At 38.4% G+C, this 12,398-nt stretch overlaps 2 protein-coding genes across 3 annotated transcripts in view; both read left to right on the forward strand.

Moving 5' to 3' along the window:
* The window catches only part of LOC306879990 (SUN domain-containing ossification factor-like), a 69,041-nt gene that overhangs the window by 5,677 nt on the left and 50,966 nt on the right, over positions 1 to 12,398 (forward strand). The window lies entirely within an intron of this gene.
* Positions 2,769 to 4,808, forward strand: LOC306879991 (uncharacterized protein). Its single transcript, XM_079433239.1, has 2 exons — positions 2,769 to 2,974; positions 3,266 to 4,808. Exons 1-2 carry the CDS (start codon positions 2,797 to 2,799, stop codon positions 4,561 to 4,563), a joined length of 1,476 nt encoding a protein of 491 aa, XP_079289365.1. The 5' UTR covers positions 2,769 to 2,796; the 3' UTR covers positions 4,564 to 4,808.

The following is a 12,398-nucleotide window of genomic DNA, read 5'->3' on the forward strand; positions in this document are numbered from 1 at the left end:
CCCAGATTACACTCATCTCTTTAGCCAGCCGTGCACACGCATATCTGCGTTGTTATTCAGAGAAAGCTCAAGCTATAAGGCAGCTTTTTTAAATCTTTCACTGTATACGATGTAAATTTAGAATGAAATATCCATGTAAAAATTCATCTTAAAGGGGTCATCGGTTGCAAACAAGTTGTTTGAACATAAATGTGTGTTGGAAGTGTGTGTACTGTACACATCCATCCTATAATGATAAAAATCCTCCCAGTGTAGGGATGGCTCGATACCATAATTTTGGCTTCGGTACGATACCAGAATGTAATACCTTAGTATCGATACTAAACCGATACCATAGGTGACAAATAACCAGCCTCAAAATATAAGTGAATTTAGAACAGTTTTATTAAATATAATAAGAATAATAATAATAAAAACAGATTCATATCTTAATAACTTTTATCAAACTAACAAAAAACCTACAGGGAACATTTACATAAGGTTACATTTTGATGTTGGAGGAAAAAAAAATAAAAAATAGGCTAACTGAAGTAATAAGATGAAAATGTATTCAAATCTTCTTATCTTTTCAGTGCAAACAAAATGCCCGGGAACATAGGTTACATTTTGACTGAGTTTGAAGAAAAAAAATGCAACTAAGGTTGCGCAATTAAGGCAATAAATATTGCTTTATTGTAAAGTGTTATTCTAACAGTCAAAGTAATATTCAAAATCATCTTCATATTAGCGTATTAGAAATATTGCCTTCATATCATTGATACTAAAATGAATATAGCAAAATTATTGCTCAATTCAAATCCAATTAATATTCGATTGTATGAAATGCAAGTGTATATTACGTGACCAAAACTTCACTGGTTCTAGCGTGTCTCACATGCACGTTTGATCTTACTGTATCACACCTGTATGTGCTTTGATCAGTTGTAAATAAAAGTTCAAATAAAATCTGAATTTATGAATGATGCACTCACCTGAAAAGATCAGGATGAACAAGCGACAAGTGCTTAAAAAGGTTTGATGTGTTGTCTCTGTGGAAGCACATGATTTATAGCAACGCTTGCATACAGGTGCAGTAAGGTCAGTTCGTTCACCTTTGTCATCTGTTTTGTATCCAAAGTAATGCCATATTTCACTTCTACTGTTCTCTTTGTTTATTAATTTCAGGTGCGTTGATAGAGTTTAATCTGTTTGATCCATCGCATTGTTCTGTTGTCGCATTTTACCGGTTGCGCAGCAATTTGGGAAGCACTTCGTAACTGCAGCGTATGAAATACCGAATTGAGCAAAATTATGATATCGTACCATTTGAAAAATAATATATACCGGTATTTTTCCAGGACCGGTATATCGCGCATCCCTAACCCAGTGTTTAAATCCCTATTTTAAAATCCCCTTTCTCAAATCAGGCTGTTCTGAGAGCCCTGTCAGTATGACGTAGTTTTGCACAGGCCACTCCCACGAGAGTTGATTGACAAGGTTGTCTTACCTTAGACCCGCCCTGAGTGAGCTGAGAGCTGTCCGCCAGTGTGTCGACTCTGGTGCAGGGGAAGACTAGATGTCTCTGATTAAGCGATTGAGGTGTTTTGTTGCTGGATGTAATAATGAACATAGCAGTCGTCATTTGCTCCCGTCATCTGAGCCGATGAAGACGCAGAGGATTAACTTTACTTTTGTTTTTGAAGGGAATGCGACGATCCCGATCTGCCTAATTGCATCTATGTTTGCGCAAATCATTTGTGATCCAGCTTCATCTACAGAAGTGAGCATAAGGGTTTTTCATGAATCTTTGCAAATCGCCTTTCCTAATAATGTGCGGTATAATAATGTAAGACGGTCTTGTCAATCAACTATTGTGGGAGCGACCTATACAGAACTACGTCATTCTGATAGGGCTCTCAGAACAGCCTGAGTTGAGAATGGGGATTTTAAAATAGGGATTTAAAAAAAACACTGGGTGGATTTTTATCCATTTTTATCATTATAGGATGGAAGTGTGTGTACACATCCAACACACATTTGTTCAAACTAGGGCTGTCGCGATAACCGCAATATCTCAATTGACATGCATAACCCACAGAGGAATGCAGCAACCGCGATATTTGCGCGTTTTCTTTTTTCGTAAGGTTATGCCCTTCTCGTTTTACACTTCGTGCATGTGTACTGAATATTAACCTGTTAACATTTACCAGAGCGACGGCGCACTAGTTTAATGTTTATGAATGAATTTAACGTGAAAGAATATCATTAATCTTGGCAAACTATATATCATTCTTAAGGTCTAAGCCTCAAGCATCGGCGACAGATCGCTGTTTTCTGATGAAAAGCTTATAAGGAATGTATTTGCTACATTTGTGTAAGCAGTACACATCAAAACAGGCAGAATAAAAAAGCCGTACGTACCTTTATCATTGTAATAACGAGCCACAAACGCGTCCACTGCTGAAATCCCAGTTTAGTTAGAGAGGTAAGGGTCCACAGAACAACATCCCAGCGAGCACTTTTAGTCCAGCGAAGCAATAACGTTGTAATAAGGATGAATATTCCTTTGTTTACGTTTCATTTCTTCGGGAGAGTTATTGTTCGCGTCCGTTATGGAATAAATTGCGCTCAAAAACAGCGTCTTGGTGGTAATAAAACAACACGGTGTTGTAGCATACAGTTTTACAAACAGAATGATACCGTCCACGGAAAAAAAAGTCTCAGAAAAGCGGAATATACATGGATATCTTGTGACGTCACACATTAAAGACGGCGCCATCTTTAGGACCGCCCAGGGACCGGAAGTAAACAGCAAATATGCCTTCTATCTGCTGTGCCGTGGGCTGTGATAACAGCAAGTCAAAAAAAACGGGACATACGTTTTATAATATTCCTAAAAACACTGACAGGAGACATAAATGGTTAGCTGCCATTAAAAGGGATCAGTGGACTCCCACAGAACACTCCAGACTGTGCAATGAACACTTTATTTCGGGTAAGTTAGCTAGCTAGCTATGTTAGCAACCCTACGATAAAATAAGATGTAAAGTTACAGGGAGGCTACACCAGGCACGTAACTGAAGTGTTCGTTCACGTTGCGTCTGCTGTAACCGTCTGCTATGATCAGTGAACTGACTACTACCGTAAGTAATAAAAAAACAACTAGTTTTCTAAAACTTTTTTTTGCGCGTCGCGAACGGAGCTTTTCACTTACCCGGTGTAGCCTTCCTGTTAGTGTCAGACACTGTTCATTAATGTATCACTATATCTCAATCTACCCCTGTAGGTCAGAAGAGCGAGAATCCATTAAACCCCGACTATGTGCCAAGTTTGTTTGCTTATCTCACACCTGAGCAACGCAAAAGAAAAATAAATAGTTACAGCAAATTTGAGCAAGTGCAAGCTGTCAAAAGAAAGAGAAGGACGCATGATGTTGGACCGGTGGCATCCTGTGACAACAGCAGCCATATGCAGATTGATGACTGTGGGTACACCTCAGCTCAGGAGGGTAACGTTAGAGGTCAGATAGCTGATCACAGCTACTGTAATTCTGCAGTCTATGCTGAGAGCAGTGTACCATGCTCCAATGAAGCCTGCCATGAAACTGTGAGGAGACTGACAGAGGAGTGTACTGCACTGAGGTCAGAGGTTTATCAGCTCAGGGAAAAGGTTAGCAAGTTATCCTTCAGCCAGGAAACCTTCAAGGACAATGATGACATGGTGCAGGACTTAACTGGCCTTCCATCCTTTGCCAAGCTGATGGTTGTCTTCACTTTTGTGTCAGAGTTCCTTAAGGTGGGACCTGGATTGAATCCCTTTCAAAGCTTTTTAATGACTCTAATGAGAATGAGACTGAATTTACCACTGCACTTCTTTTCATATATATTTCATGTGTCAAAGCCTACTGCAGGCCGAATTTTTAACAGTACGTTAAATGTCTTGCATGATAGGATGTCTGGATTCATAATGTGGCCCAGTAAGGAACAGATTCAAATTAGTTTACCCATGTGTTTCAAAAATAGTAGTTACAGAAATTGTACATCCATAATAGACTGCTTTGAAATTTTCATCGAGAGACCTAAAAACTTGAGAGCCCGAGCACAAACATACTCACAATATAAGCACCACAATACTGCCAAGTACTTGATATCAATAACTCCACAGGGAGTCATATCGTTTGTGTCTCGTGGCTGGGGAGGGCGAGCAAGTGACAGGCACATTACAGAGAACTGTGGCTACCTGGAAAATCTGTTACCTGGTGATTTGGTCCTAGCAGATCGAGGGTTCACAGTAGGAGATGCTGTGGGATTGTACAGTGCTCATCTCAAAATACCTGCCTTTACTAGAGGGAAAAAGCAACTGCATCCAAGTGAACTTGAGTATTCAAGGGGGCTAGCAGCTGTTCGAATTCATGTTGAACGAGTGATTGGTCTTGTGAGGAATAAGTACACAATTTTACAAAGCACAATACCCATTTCTCTCTGCCTGACTGCAACTCCAGGAGAGCTTACATCTCTTGACAAGATGGTCAGAGTGTGCTGTGCTCTGTGCAACATTTGCCAATCTGTTGTGCCCTCACAATAGCATGGGTGTCAGTAACATTGTTTTCCTTAGTGTCACAATGCTAAACAATTGTGTATAAATGTAATATATATTTGGATCTTTGTATTTTATACAAGTCTGTTACTTAGTTACTTAAGAGTTTCATGTAAAATTGTTTTGTGTTTGTCTTGTTTACTTGTTTCTAAAACAAGTAGACTATCACAAATGTGTATATATTGATATTGGCTGAAATTACTTTTGAAATAAATTGTTATTCATTCAGTTACAACACTTTAGTGATGTTTATTGTACATGGTCACATTGCAGTAACAATACATGTGCAATTTATACATTTTCCATCACATTCTATTAGGCAGTGTTGTAATGTAACAAAATACAAATACTCATATATATATATACACATACACACACACACACACAAACATAAATATATACATATACACATTACATATATATTATACATACACACACACACTTCTAATATTTAAGACTGGTAATACTAAACTTGTTTTCTGCACTCCACACATTTCCATGTCTTAGGCACCCTGGTCAGCTTAAGGCAGGTCTTGTGAAAGTGCTTTCGCCTACAATTTGCAGATGTGCAAATGACGACATCTGTGCCTGCAGGTTGACCACAGTAGCATCCCACTTCAGGCTGTTTTGTGGCTGTGATGTATATGGGAGTAAGGCGTGGTGCTGTATACCATTTCCCCAGCAGCTCAGGGAGCACTCCAGTCTTGATGAAATTCACCACTTTGCCATAAGCATCATGGAAGAAGACAGGATCATATAGAATTCGCTGGGTGAAAACTTCCTGTGGTGTCCACACCATGAAGTCACAGTAACACACCTCTGCAATGTGCATTTGTGCCTGCACTTGATACATGTACTTGTGGAAATGTCTCAGTGCCATGACCCCATCCTCTCCTATGCCAAGACAGAATGAGGAATCCTTGCAGCTTTCAGTGAGGGAGCAGTTCCTGGTTTTGAAGGGGCATTTTATCTCTAAAACGCCATCTCCATGGCAAGTGCAGGCTACCACACCATCAGGTGATGCTCCAATCCAGGGGAGTTCTGGGTTGATGATGAACCCTGATGCCCTCACCTGGAAGTCTTCATGGTGGTCTTGCATCATAGCAACATAGCTTTCCCTTCCTCTGTCCTCATTTTGTTGACCCCATCTAACAAAGATTGGAATGTAAGCATGCAGGTTAATACAGTATGGTGCAAAATGTAAGAGCTTGTAGAATACGATGTGAGAACTTGCAGAACAAAAAAATCTGTACTTGTAACTTGAAAATTTGCACTTGTAGAAATGTTTACACACCTGTCACAGGAAAAAAAATATTGACAAATGTGTAGATTGATATGTACATAAACATGACAGCTGCAAACATGTAATGCAAAAGCCGAGGCGCACAGATTTGCCACTTTGTGATGCAAGCTCTCTTGACAGTGTTTTTTTTTTCTTTGTGTGAATTCAAATTCAGATCACGTGTGTGAATATTTTTTACAAGTGCAAATTTTAACATACAAGTTCAGATTTTTGTTCTGCAAGTTCTCACATTGTATTCTACAAGCTCTCACATTCAAATGTGAACATGTCTATCATTTACCAGGTGTTGCATTATGACAATAAAAAAAAAAAAAAAAGCATTGATTTACTGGCTTATAAACAGCGGCTTCACAAACTTGCAAGCACTATTGTACACAAGCTGTAAGCCTTAGAACAAACTAGACCAATTAATCTTGCTTTATGCATGGTTGTCTTGCACAGTAGGTCTAAGAATAGCTCTCCTATGAAACTGTTCTGTTATCGATGTACCTTGTTGCCTCAGTGGAGAACCGAGAAGCACGGGGATAGCAAATTCTTTTGATCAAGGACGCAGGTGTGCCTGCTCTGGCTGCCTCACTGAAAACTGACGCTGTGACTCTTCCTGCCCTCTGATCAAACCATACTCTAGATTTACTTTGCTCCCTGGTCTCCTCCTCAACTATCAAACACTGGGCAAAAAGTTAGTGACACATGACTATTTAGAGATTAACTACCACTGAAGTGTATAGATTGACTAAAACTGATTACATTCAAGAAAATCATCCATAGGAATACTTTCAAAATGGAAAGGCTTATCATTTATTTCACCTGAACTGATACATTGAAATATTAAGAGTTGTACCAAAACAGCCTGATCATTATGGATATTACACTCCAATACAAATGAAGTAGGTCAAACTAAAAGGAGAATGTTTATAATGTTTACCTGTTGCTTCGTTAGATGTAGATCATCAAAGACCTTGGTACTCTCAATCAGCAGCAAGGAAAAGTCCATCTCCAGCCAGGTGCTTGAGTACAATGTGGAAAGAGGAGCTGGCAAGTCCAGTTGCATCACCTTTGGGATGTACCTGTGATAGAGAAACAGAAACAAGACATTTTAAGTGACAATATATAGTGTCCAGACTATTTAAAGTGACAAAAGATCAAATGTACAGTTAAATATTCTAGTCCTGTAGTAATTACTCATTATAATTAGCCCATGTTTTTGTTTTCCCCTGTCATAACTGAGATGAGTTGTAAAGTATTATGTGCAAGCCACAAAAGAGCTTTTCAGTCTCTCTGTGGAGCAGAGCATCTTACCTGTGGGAGTGGCCCTCAATGACAGAGAGGATGGCACTCTTCTTTGGTTTGGACTCCTGCAATTCACTATTATGAAGCGCCTCAAAGAATGCTTGGCAGTCTTTATCTGATGGTCTGATATCAGGACAACCAGGACCTTGATCTTCACGGCTTGAACATGGCTCTTGTTTATGAGAGAAACTGATGTTGCAGATCTCTTCATATGGGACCCCTCTGACAGAGTTCATACTTGTCTGAGCCCAAGCACAAGGCTTCTCGGTGCAAGCCTGCCCGTTTTTAATATCAGCAGCAGCCAACACCGAGTACAGAAGAGCTGCTGCATGAGAGCAGACCTCTCCTAGGCCTGCCTTACAGGTGCAATGAGCCATAAGCACTGTCCCGTCCTCTTGGACTGTGATCCAGGGATGTGTTGGGGTCACAGAAAGGTTTTGTGAATGCTTAACCTTAAGTATGAAACACAAATTGAGAATTAAAAAATTTGCAATATAGCCAGATTAACAATGAAGTTCAACATATAACATTATCTAAGACTCATAGCTATTTTCTACATTATGTTTTCGATTGGCAATTGTTAATTATTATCCTAGCATTGACCTAGCTTTGCCACCTAGCTAGCACCACATAGCAAGTTAGTAGAGTAGCTAGTAGGGGTGTAACAATATATTGTGTATCGTGAGTTTAGTATTCTGATATGTATCGAATCGTGAAATTAGGGTATTGTTACACCACTAGCTAGTTAAGTTAAGTAAACAAATATCTTACCTTTCCTGTAAATAAGAAAAGTTTCTTCATCTCCAGATGATAAACTCGAGGATCATTCACCCATCCTGATTTAAAATACATGTACGCTTCAGTGCTCTTGTATGCCTTGAGGGACTCCCCGCTGTATGGAGAAGGATTGTGGACGAGGTAGATGTAAATGTCGCCAAAAGACATGTTTGGCAAGTTAACAACAGATTTCAGCGGGGTCAGAAGTTGATTCGGAAGTAAATACGGATCAAAACCCAAAATATCAATTTTCTTGTAATAGCGTTGCTTTTCTTTATCAGAGAGATGAGCGATTTTAACGTTAGCACAGCCCGTTTCTGCCATTTCCCCTGGAATCATAGACGTTCGTGGCGCGGGCGCTACGGTCCTAAAGATGGCGGCCACAACAAAAAGGTGACGTCATTGATACCCGTGTATAGATTATTTGAATTTGGCGCTCCCTCCTGCCAGCGTGTGACGCGGGCTATGACGCTGTCATCTGAGCGGGGCGTAACTTAGCGATCTGCTTTTTACATAAAAAAAAACGTTTTTTTTTTTTTTCTTCTACATTTTTTTTATATGTGTGTGTATTGTGTGGGGAATGTGGCCGTGTCTGCATGATTATAATATGTATGTTATTATATAATATGGATTGCATAGCTTGTATGCAATCCATTTGGTGGTTATTTTTCCTCAAACAGGGGGGTGGGGGGGACAATAAATAGTTTCAGAAAAAATATTGCAGGAATCTCATTTTTCATGGTATCTTCTTCAAATTTGAAATGCGACTTACAAATGAGAAGAATAGAAACAATCAAAACCAACAAAAGAGCAATAATATGCAAGTGCTATATATTAGTATATTATTATACTATAGTGTTATTTCAATTTCACAAAGAAACATGCTGCATTTTGTCCAAGCAATAATAAAAGGACACATTTAATTTATAATTTGTCTTAAATCTCATTGTGTCATTGTTTTTTTTTAATTGAACCGTGAACTCAAAATCGTGAATAGAATCGTGAGTTGAGTGAATCGTTACATCCCTACCGAGCAGTCATGCTTTCAGTGATGCGTGTGTTTATATGCATGTGCAAGTTAAAAAGCCATTTGTGCTGCCTCTTACATAAGTCCATTACATGAGTGCTGTAAAAGTGGTCTTGTCTTTGGGCCCTAGTTGTCATATAAGCCTAACTGTTTTTAGCATGTGGATGGGTAAGAAATATCTGTGTGCTGACAGCCTGACTCAAGGGGAGAAAGGATGACTCTGAACATACCTCAGGCTGATAGGATGGGGGTTGGTGGGTACGTGAGATATGCAAGGACAAAGATCCCTTCCTGTGTCAGAAGTGTTTTTTCAGGAAAAAAAAGAAGGTTGTCCTTTTGGATTTGGATTTCTTATCTTCATTCAAGAAGGCACCTCTTTGTCTTGCTTGCCTGGTATTTTCACTGGAACGTTTTGTGGTTCCTCGGAATTTCTCAGTCCTAGAATTTCAAGAGAAATGTACCGTGTCACAGCATGTGTCAATCCCTAGTGTTCAACTGCTCTGAGGAACTAGCTTCCTTTTTGAATTGTGCCATAGGTTCTGCTTGCTTAATGATGAAGGAACCATTCATAATGAATTGCGACAGCATAAGCTGTATGTTGATTCAGCACATCGCTAATTTAAACAGTAGAATTTGTTGTTAAACCTAATTTGTTATTAATATGAATCAATGAACTGTGTGCCCAGTATTTTTGAATGATAATTCACCCTTTCTATTTCTATTCTATGCTCGCACAATTTCAAAATCCCTGGTAGCCCTTCGGGCAGCTATACTCTTCAGATTTTGGTAGCCCAAAAATTGAACTAGCCCAAATAAAAAATACCTTTTTTTAAAATTTTTTTTTTTATAAATATAGAAAACCAGATAAGTCTAAATGTCAATCAAAAACATTTTCAATACACAAATATCAACAAATATTAAATTTACATTACATTTATGCATTTAGCAGACGCTTTTATCCAAAGCGACTTACATTGCCTTCAAGTTACAGTTTTTACATTTTATCAGCTCTTGCTTTCCCTGGGAATCGAACCCATGACCTTGGCATTGCTAGCGCCATGCTCTACCATTTGAGCTACAGGAAAGCCTTCCTGTAAAGGCTTATATTTTACTATTTACAGGGTATCTGCAGAATTTTAAAAAATCAATTTAAGGCAATTTATGAACCTTTTTGAGAGCTGCACAAGTAAAATGAACGCTGTGTGAGTGGGGTTGGACTATGTCTATGGTAACATTTTAAGCCATAAAATGACATGATTTACAGTTTAGATACAAGTTTTCTCACACACAAAAAAAAATCTTATAAAAAGGCATTTCAGCTTTTAAACCATTTTTATGAAAAGGGACAAGTCAAACATAATATATTAATTGAAAACCTAAATATTACTGTCTTAATTGTTTAGATTTTTAGAATTCACACTCACTCATATATGCTGCTTTATCAGGCATTTTATAGGCAAGATGAAATGAAAATGAAATGACACATTTTTGAGGACACACGGTTCCCTTCAGACACACATTCACATATAGGCCTGTCGCAATAATCAATATATCGACTTATCTCGCAATATATGTACATGACCTCAATAATTTTTGGTGACTCAATATATCGTAAATGTCACCATGTTTTGTACATTCCACTTGCGCCTGTGTTTTTTGCAGCTTCTCGTACATTACGTGGTGTAGTCATGAGGTGCTAGTTCAAATTTAAAAAATGTTTCTACAAAAAAAGTTTCATCTGCAGATATGGTCTTGTTTAGGGTCTTGGTCTTGTCTTTGAGCATACTGCTAAGTAGGGATTGTGTTTTTCAGCAATAGTGTGCACCCTTAATTTACAGAGAAAAGGTCAGGGAAAATCTGTAGATGGAAAAATCTCCATACAAGTTCTTTGTGCATTTGTCTTTTTTTCACTTTTTGTTAGAAAATGTTTATTTACTATTTATTCAAATTTTTTAAGGTCTCTAATATTTTGATACTTAAATTCCATGATCTAAATATTCTTAATTTTAATTTGTTGTCATTTGGAAGTGTGTAGGCCTTCTTGCATTATTATGCTGTTACATTATGATTATATATTCAGTGGCATAAAATGGTCTTTAAAATGACTATCGCTTATCGCAATTATTTCTGGGGCAATATATCGCACAACAAAAAGTTGTTTTCGTGTCAGGCCTATTCACACAAAGACATCTGCGCTGTGTTTTGCCTTTGAAATGTTCAGCGCTCATATTTATTCAACGACATCATTGCCTTTTGAAGTTTAATCCAGCTGTATCGCGATTCTTGTCTTCCCGTCCCCAATTGTAAGACCTCTTGATATTAGAATTAAGGACTGGTTATAGAACTTTTCTTATACCATTTAACGTATTTAAAACTTTTTATGGCCTTAAATCTTATACAGCTAAATTGAGAGTTTTAAGGACCCGCGGGAGCCCTGTAGGCCTATTTAAGGTAGTCCGTCAGGCAGGGCAGTGATGCATTTTGGTAGCCCGACTGGAAAACGCAATAGCCCCAGGATGTCGGGCTAGCGATTTTGTGAGCCCTGATTATTATTATTATTATTATTACTGCACACTGGTTATTACACAGATTGCTAGGTTATATATGTTATATCAAGTTCAGCATTGAGCGACACATAATGTGACCGAACTTTCATTTACTTTGTTTCAGCAATGCTGGATGAGGTTTTGTGAATATGTTTACTTAATATTCCTAAGTTAAACAGCCCTGTTTGCTGTTGTAAACATGCCATTTTTCCTCATGGTGTCACGTACACTTATTTTCCATTTACAGATTCTCACTTCCTTGTCTTGTTGATGCCCACGCCATGGGTGATTGTTTTTTTTGTTTGTTTTGTTTTTTTAACTACGAGTTGTCTTTTCTTCAAAGTTCTTAATGTCTTATCCAGGGAATTAACACAATCTGTAATGTTTATATCTTTTGTACTAGCTAATTGTAAATAACACATTTTTGTATTGTAATACAGCTGGAAAAGAAGACACTGTGCATTGTGTGAAATGTGTGTAATTTAAAGGTGCCATAGAATGAAAAACTGTCTTTACTTTGGCATAGTTAAATAATAAGAGTTCTGTACATGGAAAGGACATACCGTGAGCCTCAAACACCATTGTTTCCTCCTTATGTAAATCTCGTTAAGTAAAAATAAGACCACTGAAAAACAGGCGAATCAGAACATAACACCGACTGTGACGCAACAGTTGGGATCACTACGCCCCCGACATTTGCATAAACCCGCCCTTGTTCTAGGCCAGCCTCCAGCCGAACCATCAGAAGTTCTGCAGGTATTGTAAATAAACGAGCAAGGACAACAGCGACAATGGCAGATCATGGAAATAAAGGTTATGTTCCAGGCTGTGCAGGGATGTGAAGTGCAGGGATGGGTTGGTGTCTTTATTCAGAAAGGCA

Source organism: Barbus barbus (genome assembly GCF_936440315.1).
Source record: "Barbus barbus genome assembly, chromosome: 14".
NCBI lineage: Eukaryota > Metazoa > Chordata > Actinopteri > Cypriniformes > Cyprinidae > Barbus > Barbus barbus.

Excerpts from the sequence above, each read along its gene's own strand:
- LOC306879991 (XM_079433239.1), top strand. The coding sequence starts at position 2,797 with ATGCCTTCTATCTGCTGTGCCGTGGGCTGTGATAACAGCAAGTCAAAA. Across the intron at positions 2,975-3,265 it reads CAATGAACACTTTATTTCGG|GTCAGAAGAGCGAGAATCCA; the intron begins GTAAGTTAGCTA and ends CTACCCCTGTAG.